The following is a 22,153-nucleotide window of genomic DNA, read 5'->3' on the forward strand; positions in this document are numbered from 1 at the left end:
TCCTGCAGCGCCACTCCTCGGCGCTACTGGACCAACCCGGCAGCACCCCAGCTGCTCTGCCCCAGGCGTCCCCAAGTCAGCCACTGCTGAAACTGACCAGCGGCTGACTCCAGGAAGCCCGAGGCAGAGTTGCTCTACTGGACCTACCCGGCAGCGCCCCAGCTGCTCTGTCCCAGGCGTCCAGATTCAGCTGCTGTTGAAACTGATCAGTGGCTGATTCCAGGAACCCCGGGGCAGAGAAACTCTGTCTCTGGCTTCCTGTAGTCAGCCGCTGGTCAGTTTCAGCAGCGGCTGAATCTGGATGCCAGTTCCGACTTAAGTACAAATTCAACTTAAGTACAAACCTACAGTCCCTATCTTGTACGTAACCCGGGGACTGCCTGTAGACCCACAGCACCTTAGCGACCAACAAAAAATGCAGATGGTGGTATGAGCTTTTGTAGGCACAGTCTGAAGAAGTGGGTTGTGCCCACCAAAACTCATGATAGCATCTACATTTTTGTTAGTCTCTAAGGTGTTACAAAGGCGGGATGAGTTCTAATTAGGCAAGGACTGCAGAAGTGTCCTCCAAAAAGGAACATCAGATGTAGCTGCTTGATCAAAAGATATCGGTTATGTACAACTTTCCTAGCTGGCATGCTGGTGGAGTGGGTTCCAATTAATCAAAGATTCTGGTTAATTAAGAGTTCAGAGTGTGGGAGGTAGATCTGGGCTGGGGAAAGGGGTTGGGTGTAGAAGAGGATAAGGACTCTGTCTGGGGGTACAAGGTCAAGGTTGGGATGAGGGGTTCGAGGTGTAGAAGGGGGCTCCAGGCTGGGGCCAAGGGAGTCAAAGTACAGGAGAGCATGCAGAGTTCAGGCTTTGTGAGGGAGTTGGATGAGTGAAAGGGCTCAGTGTTAGGGATTGGGTTTGGGGAAGGAGTTTGTGTGGAAGGAGGTCCAGGCCCATGATCTGGGCCTTAGGAAAGGTTTTGGGTGCCAGATGTGGGTGGCTCCTTAGAAGTGATGACATGATCCTGATCCTCCTAGGCAGAGGTGTGGCTAGATGCACTACCTCTGCCTGCAGATGCCACCTTTGCAGTTCCCATTGGCTGGGAACCACGGCCAATGGGAGCAGTGGAGCCTTTGCTAGGGGTGGAGGGCTGTGCACGGAGTTCCCATGGCCATTCTTCCACCTAGGAGCAGCAGGGACATGCCGTGGCTTCAGGGAGCCACACAGAGCCAGGAAGGGTGTCGACAGCCCTGCACTAACCAGACTATAAATTTAACGTTCACTAAAGATCAGAAATGCCAGTTTGTAGATGTCTGTTTGGACAAGGCCAGATAACACTTCTTTTACTGTGAGGCCAGGACTCCAGGTAACAGCTCAGCAGATTTATAGAATGGAAACTTTACAGAGGCTGTTGCATTAGCCTTGTTTGAATGAGCTTTAAGACCACTGGGGTACTGACACTTTCATTAATGTGTAACATTTCTCAATACACAGCCAATCCATTTAGACAGGTGCTGAGCAGAAATAGCATTCCCTTAATGCTGATTGCCAAAGGCTATAAAAAGTCTTGCTGACTTTGTAAATGCTTTAAACCTAGTTAAATCAAAATTCAAGTATAACCTCATTTGCCCCTGGGGAGGATGAGGTTTAGAAAAGAATAGGCAGAAATCATTTATACTCCTCTCTTCTCCTGTCCCACAGAGATGACAAAATGAAGCCAGGGATTGTGGTGAACTGGAATAATGCGACTTCAATCCTCACATGGGCTGGGTAGTAATCATAGCAACAATACAGTTCCCATTATTAACAACAATGATACTAATTATTGTGTCCTAGTTCAAGCTTTTTCTCAGGACTAAAATTACAGAAATGCACATTACTGGCACTGGCAAAAAAAAAAAAAACAAGTGTTGTATGAAACAGGCTGGATGATTTAGAAAATGACTAGATAATATATCCAGAAAGAGGCTGTAATATTTGAGGTCACAAAGTGTATATCAAGTAAAATATATCCATGTTGGTGTGCTTTAAATAATTCATAAGCACAGGCAGGAAGGAGCCGTAGGCATGTAAAACTAAGGAATATAGGCTCCTGTATTAAGAGAATATATCCTTATGAATGAACTGCATCACTGATTTTCCTTTTATCCTTAGGAGAGGATTCTGAATTAAAACTAAGGGGAGGGAGAAGACATCTCTCTTCCTCCTTACTAATGCACATTTTACACAAGACTTGAACTATTCTAACCCACAGACAGTCTCAACACTAATACAAAGCAAGAGTCCAGTTTGTGGAACTAGACCTCAGGCTTCACCATTAACCAGAGGGGCTGTACTGAGAGAAATGCACTTTCTAAAAATCTCAGAAAGCATAGAGAAATGAAGGTGATGACTTGTAATTTTATTCCTTGATTTCTTTTTTGTTTGAATTTTCTTGGGATGTATTATGCATAGTTAAGCTTTGAATGTAGGCTATTTTTAGATTTTATTTATTTTCTAAGTTATTTAACTGTTTGAAGAGGGTTATGATGAAAAACTAATCCTACTGTGTGCCAAAAATAAAGCATTGTTCAAATAATGAATACCAAATATAATTGTCCACTTTTGTTTGGTTCTGATAGTATTTTCATTTTACTTTAGCTGTTCCACTCTGCTGCCACTTGCTTGTTTTGTTTTTGCATGTAGTACATGGTGAATGTATCAGAAGCATCTTGTCCTCCAAGAGTTTCTATGGGTAAAGGACTATTTCAGAAGCATGGCAAAATAGAATGAAACCAGGCACTCTGCCATGTTCACATAAGGGAATATGAAGGATTAACTACAGCAAGCAGTTTGTCCAGAAACATTTGGATTACAGAAACACTGACACAATAGGGCACATTTTGGGTCACGAGACTGACAGCCTCAAGATGTCCTACAGCTTGATCCCTGGTCGTCAGAAACGTTGGGGTTCAACCCTTTGTCTAGTACTAGAGCTACTGTTTATGACAGTGTAATTTCTCCCTCTTCTAGGCATTCTTTCCAGAATGATACCTGATCCTTTAAACATGGGAGACAAAACAGTTGCAGTTTCATATTAGCCCTATGCATTAATGCCCTCGAGGGGAGGGTAGCTAATACAGGATGAACCTTTGAAAACTGGTTCTCTGTGGTCTGGCAGGTCCAGGAATGCTCCTGGACCAGAGAGAGCCCGGGAGCCTAATGGCAGGAGGGACAGCAGCCCAGATAGGGACAGCGGGGTCAGCACCCCACATAGGTGCTGGGATAAGGCCAGAGAAAGCAGGCACTTTGCTCTGATCATGACAAATATAAACTGCACACAGATGGTTTGTGAGAACGGAGGGTTAAACAGTGAGGAGGGAAGTGGACTGGCGCAGGATCATTATTTCTCAGCTTTTTCTTTTTTTTAAGCCGAACAAACCAGTACTAAAGTTAAGTGTGTACAAAAGCCTTCGCCCACAAGCAATAACAAAGTTAAAAAAAATGAAATTCACAACTAATATTGCTAACTTACTCAAAACTTATGAGGTCCATTACTAGATAATTCATATGCAAGACCCCACCATCAGCACAGCTGTTGTGGGAATAAAAGTTTTTATTAGATTTTTACAAAATAAGTTGTAAAAGAAAATTCACCCCAACTGTCAGGGGTGTGTGTATGTATTTATTATGTACACTTGCACATTCCAACAATGAAGAGTCAGGGTTTGGCCCCAGGGTTTCTAGTGAAAACAGCTCTGCATTTCCACACCTAGACCTGGGCTCACAAACTGATAGTTATTTACAACCTTTTGTTTCCCTGCTCAATCCCGCATTGGCAGACAGTATGACAATAGCAATTCCATTCAGAAGTTGCTTTCCCACTTTGAGACTAAGCACACCTTATTTTTGATTAAATCGCTTCCCCAATAACACCAGTGCTAATCTATGGACTGTGACAGACAGGCCAGAGGGCAGAAATACAGTGGGAAAAGACACCTCCTAGAAGGGTATAAGATTCAGTCCCCAGTTAACTAGAAGTGGATTACTGCAGGTCAGTCAGGATCAGCTGACGGGTTGCCTCAGGCCAATTAGGTCCAGCTGATCAATTAGGGTCAGCTGATTCCACTTCCAGCCTGGCTGAGACCTTTTAAAGCTTTCCTTTTCCAGAGAGAAATACACCCAAAGCAGCCATCAACTGAGGGAGAGCAGGGGAGTGAACAGCTCCAGGAGGAGAGACTGAACTCCCTACCCCAGGGAGAGACTACAAGCCTAATCCTCTGCTAAGGGAAAGGCTATTGGCTGCTTTACCCAAGGGCAAAGAAGGACCCTTGCCACAGTTCCAGATAAGATAACTCAGACACCATGAAAACGTTAGAATCTGAGCTTGTTCTTATTATGCTGTCTTCCAAATCACTTGTCTGACCATACATTGTACGATAGAAGTTAATACCCATTTTTTAACCTAAAAGGCTAATCAGAGAGAAGGCAGCCAAGTCATTCTGATCAGTTTCACTTGCCAGTATTCAATCACATGAACCTTAGTAAACAATACGGTATATTTAAAGAGTTGTTGTTAGAGGATAAGTATTGCAAAATATATACAAATGAGATGCCAGGTAGGATTCTTTGTGCAAGTGCTGATATAATCTGTATCAGCTTCAGCATGGACTGCTATCAAGCGTAGATGGCAGTAGATAACTGCCTTAGCAGTAGTTACTTCATCCTTAAATGATTAATACAATTTTGAAAACTCTAGAGATTACGGCAAGGTTTTATATACATAAAGGCACAACAATTCTGTTTAAGTTAACAATGTTATAGTACAAGACAGTTTCAGTGCCTTTCATGCAAAATATTCACTAAATATTTAGTTCAAGCCTCTTCCACTGAAGTCAACAAGAGCAGATTGCACCCATATCTTTCAGTAAGTAGTACAATTGTCTAAAAATCAATCAACTCAAATTTCCTAAAGACACCTGAAAAACAAAGCTAGGTGCCTACACTTACAAGGGTGTCAAGTTTATATCTTACCAAATGAAAAATGTCATCTCTTTTCAAACAAAGCAGTTGTAAAGTCAATATCATAAAATATACTAAGAACTTTCCATGTGTAGTGACTTTATAAAGAAAAACGCTGTCAACAATCCTAGGATGACAATTCCAAAACAGCTAAATGACTGAACATCTTACCACTGTTATTTTTCCAAGTCTGTCAGCAGACATTTTGTAAATTGAAAAAAGCGAGCACTGTTTGAGCAACTAACTTGTGGGTTTAAATCTTGAGTGCAACACAGCCAAAAAATCAGACCTGATGTAAATGAACGTACCTATTTTAAACTAGCTCTCAATTGGGTGTTAAAAAAATCTCACATGCTAAGTATCTATTTAGGTCATCTGATAGCAAAGTAGTTTTTCAAACAACTTCAGGAATTCAGTGCTACTGATAATGGTTCTCTGGCTAGAGATAAGCCTTTTTTTGGTGTGAATCAGATTATTTATGAAGTCTTCAGTTCTCTTAAAACCAAAGTATATCAGTTATTTTGAAAATGTGTACACTTTACACCTGTCTGTAGTTATTAGGAGGCAGGTTGTGTATTGCCATCCGGCTAATCTACTCCCAAAGCCTTGAGTTGCCGTTCAATCTCTTCATCTGAAATGGTGGTACTTTTTGATGCTGATGCAGATGGTAAGCCTCTGGCAGCGGACGGTGCTTTAGCCATCTATTAAATAAACATACAAATATCACAGTGAAAAGACTGTGACAATCTGACTTCTAGCACAGAACAACAAAATGAAAGCTATTAAGGTACCATTTAAATAAAATTAGAGGAAAGTGTTTGACCCCTTTACCTTTCCTGAGATTTCAATTCCAATTTCATCAAGCACTTGGTTCACAATATCCTGGCTTTCTTCCTCTTCATCAGAGCCCTCAAAGATATCATCCAAAGTATCATTAACTAGGAAAAAATTTAAAAAAATACACCCATAGAGCTGCATTAGAGTACATTAGTCCAAAATAGGAGAATAACTAAAAGCCATCATTCTTCTACACACCAAGCAAGTAGCAGTAGTATCACTGAAAGAAAAGGCAAGAGGATGGAATGTACACTGTGTGCTGTTCTGCATCAAATTCTGGCAACCCAGATGTTCTGTTTTCTTATGCACTTTAAAATCTTGCTTCTGAAATAGTGCAAACAAACACTTAGGGTATGTCTAGACTACACACTTCTTTCAAAAGAAGCCTTTTTGAAAGAATCTTTTGAAAAAGCTTCTTTTGAAAGAGATCATCTAGATAGCCACAACTTTTTTCAAAAAAGCAACCCGTTTTTTTGAAAGAGAGCACCCAGGCAATCTGGATGCTCTCTTTCGAAAAAGCCCTGTTTGCATTCAAGAATGTATTTTTTCAAAAGAGCTCTTTTGAAAAAAGGTGTTCTTCCTTGTAAAATGAGGTTTACCGCTGTCAAAAAAAGCTGCGTTCTTTTGATTTAATTTTGAAAGAACGCAGTGGCAGTCTAGACGCAGGTGAAGTTTTTTTTTAAAAAAGGCCACTTTACAGGGTTTTTTTTTTTTTTTTTTTTTTTAGTCTAGACATATCCTTAATATTAATGTGTCAACACATTAATTTTGCCATTTTTCAGACAGGATTTAGTTTCAGAATGTTTATTCCTGGATTTAAAATACAAACCAATTAAAACACCCTCTACATCCCCCTTAAAGACCTTGTCTCCCCTCCCCTTGCAAAAGCAGCTAGTAGGTGACTCTTTGCCCCCACCCCACATTGCAGAAATCCAGCTACAGGCTAAACCTCTCTAAACCAGGACACACTTGCCCAGCAACATCTGTGGCCTGCCAGAACCATGGATGTTCCAGGACCAGACAGTCCCTGTGATGGACTGGTGGCTGGGAGCTCTCTGGGCTGTCAGGGCAGCAGGATGGTAGCACACCATTGCTGGGCTGCCCAGAGGGGTCGGGCAGCTCAGTAGGGCTGTCAGGGAAGCAGAGCTGGCAGCAGGTTCCAGCCAGTGGCTAGGCAAGGCCTGGGGGCGAGGGGGGAGGGAAGGAGAAGAGGTTAGTGGGGGAGGAGGTGGTGCAGAAATGACCCCCTCTCATCCGGCAAAAACTCCCATGAGGATAAGGGTGCCAGACCAGCGAGGTCCAACCTGTAAGGAATTGGTACACCAATGACTAGCACCATGATGTGATTTTAAAAATCCTATTCCTTTCCCAGACCAGAGGCAATGCAGTGGCAGATTTTAGGATGAGATGGCAGCCATGTCAACAGTAGCAAGGTGAGTATGGCATCATTGAGACACTAGTAATTACAAACAAATTGATAACCTTTATCAAAGCCACAATGGTTAAGTTAAAAGGAGGAAGGAGAAGGGAAAACAATCTACATATGGTTTGAGAAACTGAGTAGTCCTTAACTGGAGTTCCAAGGTAAGGCTCTATATCAAAATGTAGTAGCCAGAAAGCTTGTCCATTAGTATCCAGACTACCATGAGTTTAAACTTCAATACAGAGAGCTGCTCCTATCCAGCACTAAAGTCACTAGGCACACGGGGTCCCAGGCTCTGCTTGACTGCTTTTTACAACTCTCTTGTCCATTCTTGTTGTATATTAAGAAACGGTTGCTGGAAGTGTTGTTCTAGGACTCCTGCTCTTCCATCCCAAACATTTTACAAGTTCTACATACTGCTATGCATGAGAGGCCTTTCAACTAGTCTCATTTATAGATCACTGTACACACAAATAACAACAGGCAAGCCCAAAGCTCTAAATATCATCCTAATGCTCAGACCTATCTTCAGACTAGAAAGAGGATTTGCTTACCCCCACCCCCATTCCAATACTAAAGTATTTTTTTCCCTAGAATTCCCATATCCAGTAAACATCCTTCTTTGTGAACAAGTATATTTGTTGACTACATATTAATAGTTGCACTCTAGTCTTCCCTTCTGAAAGGGAAGAGGAGCTTGTATGATTTCATCTCTTTCCTGGCAAAAGAGCATCAACTACCCATGTCACTTGCTCCTGTGAAGATTCTTTCATGATAGCGGTTTTCAAATATCTAAAAGGGTGTCACAAGGAGGAAGGAGAAAATTTGTTCCTCTTGGTTTCTGAGGACAGGACAAGGAGTAATGGGCTTAAAGTGCAGCAGGGGAGGTTTAGATTGGACATTAGGAAAAAATTCCTAACTGTCAGGGTGGTCAAATATTGGAATAAATTGCCAGGGGAGGTGGTGGAATCTCCCTCTCTGGAGATATTTAAGAACAGGTTAGATAGACATCTGTCAGGGATGGTGTAGACGGAGCTTGATCCTGCCTTGAGGGCGGGGGGCTGGACTCGATGACCTCTCGAGGTCCCTTCCAGTCCTATTATTCTATGATTCTATCTCTGGCTAGGTCTACACTATAGCCTTTTTTTGGAAAAAGCTGCGCAAATTACGCTCCGCAGCTTGCGTAGCTTTTTCTGATTGCTTTTCCAGAAGAGGCTTTCCTGCCATTGGGCCCTGTCTAGGCAGGGCCCAATGGCAGAAAAGCCTCCTCTTTCAGAAGAGCCCTTATTCCTTGTAGAACAAGATATACAGGGCTGCCCGAAAGAGCGCATTTGCTCTTCCGCACGCAAAAAAAAAAAAAAGGCCGAAGAACAAACGCGTTTCCTGGACGTGGCAGAGTTTTTCCAGGATGGTATCCTGGAAAAACCCTGCAGTCTAGATGTGCCCCCAGAAAAGCAGACTGTCATTTCTGTTATTCCCCAAGAGCTGAATGTCTAATGGTTAGGCTAAGAGGCTATTATTTTGGTTTAGTCAATTCTAGTAGTAATAGTAGTATTAAGTATTACACCTGTTCTTCAACTCTTCCACTGAGTCTCTTCCAATTTCTCTGTTCTTATTTCTGCAAGTCTTTCATACAATGGGGGAGTAGACAGTAGTTTGACAAATGTCCAGAGCAACCATGCAGAAAGTGACATTTTTCCCTTTAATAATCACTTACTGATAGCAATTTAATGAGTTAGTGGTAATATTTAGAAGTGGGATTAAAGTGTCTGACCACTTTAGTTGTCTGACAGTATCAATGTTCGCTGAAGTTATTTACTGGAACACATGACTTACTCATTTCCTCAGTCATTTCCATCTTCATGTTTTCCTTTTGGAAATTCTGCATAGTTTGTAATGTCTTCTGAGGGTCCATCTTCTTGTTAACAACTTGCATTGTCTAACAACATTAGAATACATTAGTCATAAAATTGCACATATTTGTCTAGGTAAAGTTAAGTGATTTCTAGTCTAAAACCTGTTCTGTGTTTTTTGCATATCTAGACTTCCACTTTGGTGGGAGCTTCAGGTGCATATGGAATATGCATTTGGCTTCTTGACTAGTAATTAATAAAGATCTACTACTGTGACTAGTGTAATATAAATAACGTGCTAGACTGACCTTAAATAAAGAAAAAAAAATGTTTCTGGCTTGCAAGAAGAGCACTGATAGAAATGGCAATGTTTAAGGCAGGTTAAGAACATTCTTGTCAACCACGACTAAAAAGAAATCCTTATGCTGCTGCCATTCCAGGGGAGGCTGCCATGAAGCAACCCGCCAAAACAGAAGCTGCTCCGCAACATGAAGTAGCCTCTGTCCATGGTGAGCCTGGGCCCTGGTCCATAGGTGGTCTAAGCAGTGTTTTTAGTACTGTGTATTTTTTACTGTATAAATGGGAAAAAGTTAACCATTAGGTGACCAAAATAACTCATATTATATAATAATGTTGCATAGAACATTTATGAACTTGCTTCAGTTTAAAAAAAAAAAATTAAATCCTGATGGAAATTAGAAAATTTTTCAAATGGAAATTAACATTTCCATTGATTTTGTCACTTCTCAACATGGAGTTTTAAAAAGCAAGGTTAATTTCCTCATATGTGAAGCTGCTATATGAATGATGGGAGAGGAAGTCACCAAAGAGAAAGAAGGTGCATGCTAGCATAAACTGTCTTGTGTAACATTGACTTAGCTGTACCATCTCTTGGAGCAAAAAGAGACCTACTGCATAGCCACAGCTTTATATGGTTCAACTGTTTTTTTTTTTAAACTTTATTCTTTAAAGAGAGGTTGTTGGTAGTAGCCCTCTAAAGGAAGGTCTTCCTAGCAGCTTCTTCCTGCATCAAATCAAATTAGTGATATATTGAAATTTTATGAGACAAGAAGCAAAGCAATTTAACACAATTTCCTTGGTGTACAGAGGGTGAAGATGAAGGCGAGTTCTAGCTCACTGAGCTCTTTAGAAATGTCAGCCAGAAAGTAAATGCCTCATTTTCACCCAAGTCAAAGCTAGGTGACATATTGCCTTGATTCCTAGAATCAATCTACCCTACTTTTGCTTTATCTACCAGAAGTTATATGACAGACTAAGTTTATAGGAAAGACATTGCACAATAAGCTGTTTATTTGTTAGTCTACTATAATAACCCTTTGCATCAAAACTTACAGGATCAATTAAAAACCCTAGACACTAAAACTAAACAGCTTTCAGGCTATGACTAAGATACTGTAAGTCTGCTGTGACACAGAGTCTGCTAGTTTAAATAGCAGATACTGACCAGCAAGATATGAATGGCTAATTTAATGTTTTTCAAAACGTGAATTAATATTCGCCAGGCACATGTCATCACTAGACAGTTTTTACAAAATAACACTGAATATGTCAAGATTTTTGCAATCTATCTTTTGTATTTGAGTTTCAGTATGAAAGTGCCTGGGAACATGAATTGCATTTAGACATTTGTATGGATTTAACTACTCACTTTTGCTGTGGTTGACATAGCTCCAGCCATCTTCATCTGGGAGTTCATTACTTTAGTTTGAGTTGACATGGAGGTGACCTTTGAACTAACGGCATAGGTTCGAGTTTTCTGTTTTCGCAGTTGTACAAGCTGTTTTGCTAGAACCTTGCAGGCTTCTTTGTTACCAGTCTTTGCCATTTTTTTTATTTCCAGTTCCTATGTTTAGAAAGGCAAGTAGTGTTTAGAGCCACATTAAAAGAACAAAGTTATACAACTAACTCACACCTTTAATAAATGCTAGATTGGATAAATTAACTGCATGTACAAAATCACTCTGAGAATGAAGGAATTGGCAAAGGATGTAAGAATATTTCCCCTTTACCTATCAAGCAGAAGTCTATACTAAGACTATAGAATATTGTCCTCTATTTAGCTATCACTGAAAGAATGACTCACATTATAGTGTGGGAGTGTGCATTTCCCTGATGTACTATTTCTTACAGAAAGGTAGATATTATTAGTGCATTCTGACATGGAGTCAAATGTACAGAATTAAAGTGTATTTTTATGAGATCTTTTAGTTTACAGGCTGATAAAATACATGTGAAGATCCAACTGTGATTTGTACCCCTGCCAAGTCATCTTCTCCCGAGTCTTTTAGGGAATGTCTACCCAGCAAAGAAAAACCCATGGGTGGCCTGTGTAGTCAAATTGGGCCCATAGGGCTTGGGCTGAAAACTGTTTCATTGCTCTGTAGACCTGGATTCTAGGCTCTAGGACCCAGTGGGATGGAAGAGCCTAAAGGTATGTTTACACTGCATCTAACACACCTGTGGCTGGTCCATAATAGCTGACTTTGATTATAGGGCTGTTTAATTGTGGTTTAGACATTTGGACTTGGGCTCGAGCTCCGGAACCCCACAAGGAGAGGGGATCCGAGAGCCCAAACAGCTACGCCACAACTAAACAGACCTGTAATCTAAGTCTGAACCAGCTGCCATGTTTTAATTGCAATGTAGATATACCCTTAAACTCTCCTTTTGCATTCATCTGTTGCAACCTAGTGGCTATATAATCAACAGAAGAAAGCCTGATAAAGCTTGAGGCTACGTCTAGACTGCAAGCCTATTTTGAAAGATACTTCAAAAAAGCCTCTTTCAAAAAAGAGCATCTAGATTACCACCAGTACTTTCGAAAAAGCAAGTCGCTTTTTCGAAAGAGAGCACCTAGGCAGTCTGGATTCTCTCTTTCAAAAAAGCACAGTTTGCATTACATAGAGACTTTTATCGAAAGAGCACTTTCGAAAAAAGGCGTTATTCCTCGTTAAACAAGGTTTTCTGCAGTCGAAAAAACTGCTGCATTCTTTCGATTTACTTTCTAAAGAACGCAGCAGCAGTCTAGATGCAGGGGAAGTTTTTTTTCAAAAAGAGGCCACTTTAAAAAAAAAAAAAAAATACTCTGTGGTTTAGACACACCCTGAGTGGGCAGGTTTTAGGTTCCAGGAAAACTTTACCCATCAGCACCTCTCCTTAAAGATTATGGAATTTTATTTTTTGGCTACTTCATGTAAACAGTTGAAGTCCAAGTTCCCTTTCCAGGATTTAACTCAATCTTAACACATAATAAGAGCAGTGTGACTTGTCTATACTGCCACAAGCTAACATCATACCCTAGGCAAGGCCTATGCACAGATAACTCAATAGCCCGTGTGGAGAGAGAATACAAAACTAATGAAACCCTTGCTTGTTAACAGCTCTTCACAGAACATGCTGATCAGTTTGATTTTTGTGACTTGATCACTATCATGAAATCCTATGAAGTGATTTACTGAAGAGGGAAAAAAATAGGGCTCTTTTCTTTAATTTGCCGTAATGTTACTGGCTGAACATACACAGTTAATACATCCAATTATGTGATGACATTGTCTTAGTTTTACTTTCTGCCTATTCCCAATGTGTAAGCACAGCATAGCAGCTGTTGGTGGGAAAGCTCCTACTAGAAAAAGAGAAGTGCTTTATCCTCACCTCACAGCAACAGATGACAAAAAGGCTGCTATAAAGTGCAGTGTTAGCAAATAGTGGCCATCAGACAACAGCATGTAGACAATGAAGACTCAACAGCAGGGCAGATACAAAGCTCCAGGATATATCCCAAAAGCAAATATTTTAACTAATTAATTGCCTTGGTTTTTCCACTATGGTAGAGACAGCATCTTGTCACCAGTGTTCCCTCTAAGATTTCCATCCATAAGCGGAGTGAGTTGTGTCTTGTGCACCAATACTGAGGTCACGTGCGCTTGTTTGAATGTGTGCCACTGTGGCACCCTAGTTTAAACCTCTCCCTTTTCCCCTCTGCTGCAATGTCTCCTATCTTTCCCTCATCCCATCTGCTACCCTAGTGCCTGCTGCTGCTGCCCCCAACCCCATAACCTCTTCTGCTATCCTGGATCTTGTCCTTCTCACTCCCCCCAGCTTCCTGGACCTGCCCCCTCCCCAGCCTCTCTGACTCCTGAACCCATCCTTCCCTTCTCCCCTGTGCCTACCTCTCCTGTAGCCCCCTTCCCTATCCTCTCTCCTAACTCCTCCCTCTACCCATCTGCCCTGCCACTCTCCTCTGCCCCCTGGTGCCACATGTCTGCCCTTCTGCTTCACCCCCACAGTCCCATGTCACCTGCACCTTCCCAGTGCCTTCCCCTTCCCTCACTGCTCTTGCTCTCCCATCATCTGCCCCCCTTGCCCTCTTCCTCTCTGGTACCCACCCCTCACCACCTTCCGCCCCAGTTCTCTTTCCACCCCTCTGCACCCTCACATGTGACTTGCTCCATCCTCTACCTTCCTCATGCCCACCCCTCCTTTCAACCCCTCTTCTCCCAACATCCACTCCTCCCCTTCTTCTTCCTCCCATTGTTCTTCTCCTTTCCTCTCCCAGCATCACCCTGTCCCCTCCCCTCTCCCACTGACACCTTCCCATCCCTCCTCCCGCTCCTCCTGCCTTTTCTTCTCATTGTCTCCTCTTGGCCCCCTGGCATTTGTCTTTCCTCCACACTGCCCCTTGGTGCCTTCCCCTTTCTCCTCCTGCCTTGGCGCCCTCCTCTCCTTTCAGTGCAAGCCCCTTACTCTCCTCACCCCCCCTTTTTCCTTAGTTTCCCCCACTGCCCCTTCCCTCACCTTTTGCCTTCCTGACACCTGCACCACTCACCCCCCTCTAGCTCCCTGGTTCCGGGTGGAGCCACATGGCAGGTGGCTGCTCCACATGCTGAGACTGGAGCCAAGGCTGCAATGATATTTTTAGTACCATGGCCCAGGCTCCAGCTCTGACAGCTGCCATGTGGGCCATATGAAATGGGGCAGCCACCCACCATGTGGCTCACCCCCGCGAGCAGCTGAGGCCATGGCTGCATGGCTCTGCTGAGGGGGTGGGTGGGACTGAAATTCTTTGTGTGTGCCCGCGCAGGTGCACTCCTTACAGGGAACCCTACTTGTGACCATAAGTGATACTTCATGTGTAACAAAAAAACCCTCTATAAATACTGATAGGAGGAGAATATTTTGAGTCTATATGTTGGACCTTGCTGGTCCAGCACCCTGGAGACCTGACTGGTCCCAAACGAGGGGATTTCCTGGACCAGGGAACGTCCCTCCCCTCCTGGCCCATGCTGTCACCAGTCTAGGGCTCCAGCCTGCCCCTGCTGCTGCCTTGGCCCCTGCCCCCACTACTGCTGGGACTGGAGCACCACAACCAGAACCGCACAGCCAGGGCAGAGCTCTGCAGCTGCCTGGCTCCTTAGCTGGGGCCAGAGCTTCCTGGCTGCCACTGGAGCTGGAGTTCCCCGGTCTCTGGAGCCAGAACATGGCCAGAGCTCCATGGCCAGGGAAAGGGCCAGACTTCTATGGCTGCTGCCGGAGCCAGAGGTCCATGGCTGTGGCCAAGCTAGAGCTTCCTGGCCACTGGAACGAGGGAGTTCTGCTGGGGCCAGAAATCCCACCCCTCCCACGCCCGCCCGCCCCCTCACTCATTCACTCTGGGCTCCAAGTTGACGGTGCCCCTTATGGTGCTCCTGCTCTGCCACCACACCTCCCTCTTCCTGGGCTCTGATCCAGGAACATCTATGGTACATACTGGAACACGGATGTTACCAGACCAGGGAGTCCTGGTTAAGGGAGGTACAACGTGTAGTACATTATGTTGACAGAAATTGCTTCATACAAACCCCTTCTTTGATGAAACAATTTGATGAGACACAATTTTACTGAGAGAGTATAGCTATGCAAGTGAAATACATGAGCTCAACAGAAAGGTATTGTGGGCATGAAATGGAATGGTAATCCCGTTTTTGTAGCCTACTTGTAAGAGAGGAGGGCAGTTTTTGACACAATGCTCAAAAATGTCATGGAGGTTTTCATGCTTTTTAAATTAGGGATGTTAAATTTCAATTAATCAACTAATCGAGTAGTCAGTGAAATTTCCACTGACTATTCTATTCATCAACAAGGGGGGCACTCGCTATCCTGCTGTGTCTCTGCCTTTGAAATGTACCAGAGCCCTCCAGCACCAGTTCTTGCTCCTCCCCACTTGCTGCCTCTGTCTGATAGAGGCAGCAAGGGGGACGGCAAAGTGACTCCTTGAGTCACTACTCGACTACCCGATAAACATATGCTTGTAGTCAACTAGTTGCTAACATCCCTATTTTAAATTATGTATTTTGTGGTTGAGATAAGAGCAACATGCATAATTTGGACACGTATTTCCAAGTGTTATAATAGCAAATGTTAGGAAGCATTAGTTTTCCCAATTAAATATAGTAGTTCTTGTAACCCATCTCTCTCATTATGGTATTAAAAACACAGTTTTAAGATTAAACATTATATACTGTGAATACCAACTATTACTAAACTATTAATTACAAGCTGAATCTGTGCCAGTGAACAAAGTAGCGATATGGCTGATGTAGTCATCATTAAAATTAAAAAACTAGATTAATCCACCGTTCTTGTACTGAAGAAATTTTAAGTCGGTTGATTTCAGCCTGTCATGTTTCTATCAAAATACAGTAAGTGAACAGGATAGTAAGCAAGATACATTACTGATCAGACATATATAGTGTCCACACTATCCAAGTAAAGACCAATATAAAAATAGTAAGTAATTGTAACAATGCTATTACAAAGCAACATCTACTTTAAAGAATATTTGTTTTGCCTTTCTATGTAGCAGCAAAAGGCCATTGTTACAGAACAATGTTCTGATTCATTGACAATTTCTTGCTCTTTTCAAATGACAAGCATACCAGGCTTTGACAATTCACATCTCTTAGGTGTTTGAGCAGCAAAAAATAATAAAAGACAAAGTCTTTCAAAGATTTGTTCTTTTTACCTCTTCCTTCACAAGATAAAAACAAACAAAAAATGCCCACTGACATGGAACAAAGTTTCACAGTGAATTTTTTTAAGGAAATCAAGGCACTAAAAGAAATACTGGTACCATCCCCACCTACTCAATGTCAGACATATAAATCCCTAGCAAAGAATAAGTTTTCCAAGAAAAGTCATCTTTTGAAGCTCTCTTTTTCTTGTGTCAAAACGGATATCCCCAAGACCTGCAACTATACAAAGCAATGTCTTATTAACCACCTAAACAAGGAAGTGGACTGTCACTGAGTTTTTTTCCACACAGTTTTTACATCATCTATAAAGGCATGTAATTTATCTATGACTCTACCAGTATAAATATTAGGTGACATAAAACGCAATATGATGTGCTAACAATCATTCAATGAGAGAGTTATCAGAGTTATGTTTAATAAAGGCAGTTGACTGTAGGGAAATTCTGCAAAGAACATAGGAATAACTACATCCAGATGACAATTTTACATGTGGATTTGTCCTTGTCTGCAGTTGCCATTAAGTCATGTTGTATTTTGAGATGATCAGATGTGCTACAGAACATAAGTGCTAATATTCCCTCTGAAACTCTCATCACTGATGTTCATTTAAATGAGCATCAATGACTTATAGTAATGCTTCCATCTGCTTTCTAACATAAGAGCACTGTCCCCAAAGCTCATAGCCCTTGTTGTGTATTATAAAATGGTTATGAATGGGGTAGAATTCCCAACAACCCACATTGGAATTCAAAGCACTAATAAACTGTTTTTTAAAAATATTTTAAAACAGGTTTGGAAACATTGGCTCAAATTTACCCATGCTACTAGACCAAAAGAAGAAGAAGAAGAAAAAGAAAAAGATTTAGGTTATATAATAAAAGCCAGCCTACCCTCTGACCTTGCACTCAGTAGAGGTTCAGGAACACTTAAGAGACACTTTCTCCTAAAAGCATAATGGTGAAACACTAGAAACTTCCCTAATTAACCTAACTAATGTAGATAGGGGGTAAAGCCAACAATACTTTGAAGAGTGTCTCAGACTTAAATAAATAGCAAGAGAATGTCATTTAAAGGCAAACACACACTTAATTATGGGTTTTAAAAAGGTAAAGTAAAATTCTCTGTTCTACTTACCAGCTGCTTTTCCTGTCTCTCCAAGGCTGCTCGATCTCTGGTTATAGTCCTCTGTGTACCTCTCAACTCTCGATTCTGCTCCTTTATTACATCTGGAAAGGAAACATTTAAAATTGGTAAAATCAATCTTCAAGCCCAATTCTTAACAGTATTGAAACATGTAATAACCTACAATTTATTGGACGATAGCAAACTTCCCTTCATTAATTTGATTTTTATCATAAGAGAAAAGTACTCTCCTCCTACTGGGACAAATAATATCAAATATATGCTAACAATATCACATATAAATGTACATGTCTGAAACACTATATTAAATTTCCATACTCTAGGCCAAATTCTCCTTTTATACAAGTATTGGCTGGTGGTCCATGGAAAAGTCTGCATTGAGTGGGATAGGCCGTGGGCCAAAAAGTTTGGGAACAACTGGAACTGTTAAGCCAACAGCTTTTAACACTAAATTTTCTTTTCTTTAAGGCTACGTCTACACTGGCCACAATTTCCGGAAAAGCCATGCAAATCAGGTAAGTCAGGATAGGGAAATCCGCGGGGGATTTAAATATCCCCCGCGGATTTAAATAAACATGTCCGCCGCTTTTTTTCCGGCTTGGGGAAAAGCCGGAAAAAAAGCGTCTAGACTGGCGCGATCCTCCGGAATAAAGCCCTTTTCCGGAGGATCTCTTATTCCTACTTCAAAGTTTGAGTACTTTATCTTCTTTGCAAGATATTGAAAACAATTTGCACTAGGTGCAAGAGAACAATTTCTTCATACTACTGTTACATGGAAGCCTTATGGAATTTTCCTGATAAAGTGAACCTATTAAAAGCAAATTTCAATTTATAATTTAGAACCAGTCATTTCATCTTCCATTAAAGATTTGTCCTCTTGTTAGGCTATGTAGGTCTTACAGTGAGTATTAAAATGTACACAGAAGGACTGATTACTGAAGAATAACCCCCTTTCCTTGGTGGAGAGAGAAACAGTTATCTTGGTTATAGGTTGTAGACTAAGGATGTTAAGAACTAGTCGACTATCCAATAAGAAAATGCTTATCGGATAGTCAGTCGACTAGTCAACTCCCCCCCCCCTTGCTGCCAAGGCGGTATTCAAAAGGGCAGTGCCGCACAGCTAATCCTGGGCTCAGCTATGCGGCGCTGCCCCCAAACGCTGAGGCGGAGTTTCAAAGCGGCAGCGCTGTGTGGAGCCCAGAGTCAGCAGGTGACTCTGAGTTGCTCAGGGACCCCAGGCTCACGAGGGTGCTTCCACTTTGAAATGTAGAAGAGCCACTCCTGGGGACTCTTGTACGTTTCAAAGCTGGCATGCCACCGTGTAGCCCAGAGTCAGCGGGCTGCAGGTGGAGTTCCACATTCCTCCTTTGAAATGTGCAAGAGCCCCCACTGGGCATGTGGACGTGCCTATCAACTAGTCAAGTAGTCAATGGAAATTCCATCAGCTACTCAACTAGTAAATTAACCTCTAGTTAACATCCTTATTGCATACTCAATGCAAACTCCCATATTGTTTTAATGTTTCAGAATTCCAAAGAGTAAAACAGTCAGCAGGAACCATACTATTCTGTATATTATAGTGTCTTACAAGAATGGTTTAACTACAAATAGTTAATTTTTGGTGTAGTTAGAAGGCTTCTACTATAGACTTAAATCGCTTTAGTCCGGCACCCTCGAGACTTTACCAGAGCCGAACCAGAAAATTCACCAAACCACAGAAGGTCAACATTGTTTAGCAGCATTACCAACACTTCCACTGCTTACTTGGATTTTATAACATTTAGAGGTAAACTAGAGCTAAACAACAACACCGAACATTGAAAGCCACAACTAGTCACTGTAAACAAACTGTGGGACTTGGGCTCAATTATTGTCAGATGACTATATCATGAACAATAAACAGAAACTGCAGCCATAGACATCATTTTAAAGCATACATCAATCTTTTTGAAAAAAAATGGAGTATAATATATAAAAATAAAAACTCAGAAATAAAACCAACCTATTTTGGCCCAGCACAGCAATGATGGAAACAATTCAAGAGATAAGCATAAATCATAAGATCTATCAAAGAGGACTTTGCCTTGGGCTGGGGCAGGGGAGAGAAGAGATTTAAAATTTAATTATGATAAATATAGTTGAGTTTAAGAACACTGAGAAGAAACAGTAAATATATTTATGTATGAGACTAGCATTGATAGTTTTATTTTAATCTAATCAGAAAATATTCCTTTTGTTAGAAAACTTGCAGAGTAGAAACTGAACCTAAAGATAATAAAGGCAGTAGCATTTTAAACATGTTAAAAAGTCAGGAAAAAAGTCAACAGCATTTTCTTTGTATTTCCTGTGCCACAGGAGATTTTCAGCTACTTTAAAGAAATACAGCAATAGATAACAGATAGTAACTAGAGGTACTTAAATTTGTTTCTGAAAAGGAAGGCGAATCCGATAGAAAATGAGAGCTTGTTGCAACACTGAACTGCCACAGAGGAATAAGACAAAGGATCATATATTGGCCCAACTAATGCACAAAAGGGAGAAAAGATTTTAAATAGCAGAATCTTCCCTCCCTTTGCATATAGAAATCACCAGATAGCATAAAGGGACAACTCTATATCACCTGTTCCTATCACTTTCATGTCCCACTGTATGCATTCAATAGATATGTTTGAGGGGCATGCTTGTAAATGAAGCCCCAAAACAGTAAGTAGTCCCTCATGATCAAGACAAAAAAAGATGGCACAATACACTTCTGCCCTCCTCCCAACCCTGTGCCCCAAAATACTAATCTTTGCTTCATGAAATACAATGTGACTTTTGGGGACCAGTTTTATTTAGAGTGACACTCCACACAGTTTACTTAGTGAATGTATTGTCTAGTCGGTTTCAAAACTTTGGCTGATAGACAAGCAATTCTCCATCAATTAAGCACATCTACCTACTGGAGAATTTATGTTGGTGTAAGCAATGTTCTTATAAGGGGAGGTAACCTGCGCCTTTGTATTACTCGTGTATTTGAAAAGACTTATTTCTACATTGGATTTAATACTTTGTCAGTAAAATTTCTCCCCCCAAACAACAAGCTGTATCCCGACGTATGAGCAACAGGTAGTAAATGGCGATCGGATAACTAATGAACACCAGGTGCTTTCTTCTCAGGCAGACACCAGTCTCTTTGAATCTGTAGCAATGTTTATCTGCTCCTCTCTTCCAACAAAGAGAAAAGTGTTCTCAGAGAAGCGAGCAATTTGCTTCCGTAGCACTGCTAATTCTTTAAGCGAGAGATATTTTGTATCGCTTCGAGCAGAAAATAAAAGATCCCTCCCGCAATAAAACCCAAAGAACAAAACCCCAACCCAACCCACCCTTTAAACCAGGCTCTCGGTAGGTTCGATCTAATCTCACGGTCTCCAGGCCCCACCCGTACGAGTAACCAACTTAAGAGACCAGGCACAGGAGTCCCCACACACGCACTGAGCAGACCCAAGTTCTACTTTTACTACCGACTCGCTTCCTGCTGACAGCGCCGACTGTGTCAGCTGCCCCTGACGCGCCCGGGGAGACTCCCGGCCTCTCGCTCGCGCTTGCGGATGAGTCACTCGCGCGCCGCTTCTTGCCCTTGTTTTGCAGCCACAGCCCGGGGACCGGGCCCGCGCTCTGCCCTCGGCACAGACACCCCGAGGGGGCGCGGAGAAGGCTCCGCTGGAGCCCGCCGGGGCGAGCTTTGCCCGCGGCAACAAGGCCCTTTCCCGGGGGCCGAGCGACAGACCGACCGAGCCCCGGACACAGGGCCGGACAGACTGACACCCCCCCCCCCGCACAGGGCCGGACAGACTGACACCCCCCCCCCCGCACAGGGCCGGACAGACTGACACCCCCCCCCCCCCGCACAGGGCCGGACAGACTGACCCCCCCCCCCGCACAGGGCCGGACAGACTGACCCCCCCCCCCCCCCGCACAGGGCCGGACAGACTGACACCCCCCCCCCCCCGCACAGGGCCGGACAGACTGACACCCCCCCCCGCACAGGGCCGGACAGACTGACACCCCCCCCCCCCCGCACAGGGCCGGACAGACTGACACCCCCCCCCCCCCGCACAGGGCCGGACAGACTGACCCCCCCCCCCGCACAGGGCCGGACAGACTGACCCCCCCCCCCCGCACAGGGCCGGACAGACTGACCCCCCCCCCCCCCCGCACAGGGCCGGACAGACTGACACCCCCCCCCCGCACAGGGCCGGACAGACTGACCCCCCCCCGCCGGACAGACTGACACCCCCCCCCCCCCCCGCACAGGGCCGGACAGACTGACACCCCCCCCCCCAGGGCCGGACAGACTGACCCCCCCCCCCCCCCGCACAGGGCCGGACAGACTGACACCCCCCCCCCCCGCACAGGGCCGGACAGACTGACCCCCCCCCCCCGCACAGGGCCGGACAGACTGACCCCCCCCCCCCCCCGCACAGGGCCGGACAGACTGACACCCCCCCCCCGCACAGGGCCGGACAGACTGACCCCCCCCCGCCGGACAGACTGACACCCCCCCCCAGGGCCGGACAGACTGACCCCCCCCCGCACAGGGCCGGGCGCCCCCGCTCACCATCCACCGTCTTCTTCTTGAAGAGCGAGGCCATGGCGGCGAGAGGAGGCGGCGAGAGCCGGAGCCGCCAGAGCCCAGCACCGCACCCGGCTCCGCGCCTCCTTCCTGCTTCTCGGGTGACCGCCGGCAAGCGGCGCAGAGACCCGCCCCCCCGCCGGGCCCGGCTCCGCCCCCAGGTCGGAGGGGGGGAGGAGCGTCCCCCCCTCGAATTCCCGCCCCCAGCAGCCGCCCTCAGTGCCCCCCCCGCGTGCGCACCCCCTCCAGCATCTCCTGT

The 22,153-nt window shown here is 43.8% G+C and overlaps 1 protein-coding gene across 1 annotated transcript; it reads right to left on the bottom strand.

Moving 5' to 3' along the window:
- Positions 1 to 3,568: 3,568 nt before the first annotated feature.
- CHMP2B (charged multivesicular body protein 2B) lies at positions 3,569 to 22,037 on the bottom strand. Its single transcript, XM_075909575.1, has 6 exons — positions 21,880 to 22,037; positions 17,271 to 17,362; positions 10,775 to 10,969; positions 9,089 to 9,191; positions 5,824 to 5,930; positions 3,569 to 5,693 (listed from the first exon to the last, which is right to left on the bottom strand). The coding sequence occupies exons 1-6, from the start codon at positions 21,911 to 21,913 to the stop codon at positions 5,580 to 5,582; spliced, it is 645 nt and encodes a 214-aa protein (XP_075765690.1). The 5' UTR covers positions 21,914 to 22,037; the 3' UTR covers positions 3,569 to 5,579.
- Between the last annotated feature and the right edge of the window lie 116 nt (positions 22,038 to 22,153).

This window comes from Pelodiscus sinensis, chromosome 1 (assembly GCF_049634645.1).
Source record: "Pelodiscus sinensis isolate JC-2024 chromosome 1, ASM4963464v1, whole genome shotgun sequence".
Taxonomy (NCBI): Eukaryota; Metazoa; Chordata; order Testudines; family Trionychidae; genus Pelodiscus; species Pelodiscus sinensis.

Coding starts and splice junctions, on each gene's coding strand:
- CHMP2B (XM_075909575.1), bottom strand. CDS start 21,913: ATGGCCTCGCTCTTCAAGAAGAAGACGGTGGATG. Junction 10,970..17,270: donor AGAGACAGGAAAAGCAGCTG/GTAAGTAGAACA, acceptor TTCTAAACATAG/GAACTGGAAATAAAAAAAAT. Junction 5,931..9,088: donor GGAAATGACTGAGGAAATGA/GTAAGTCATGTG, acceptor ATTTTTTCCTAG/TTAATGATACTTTGGATGAT.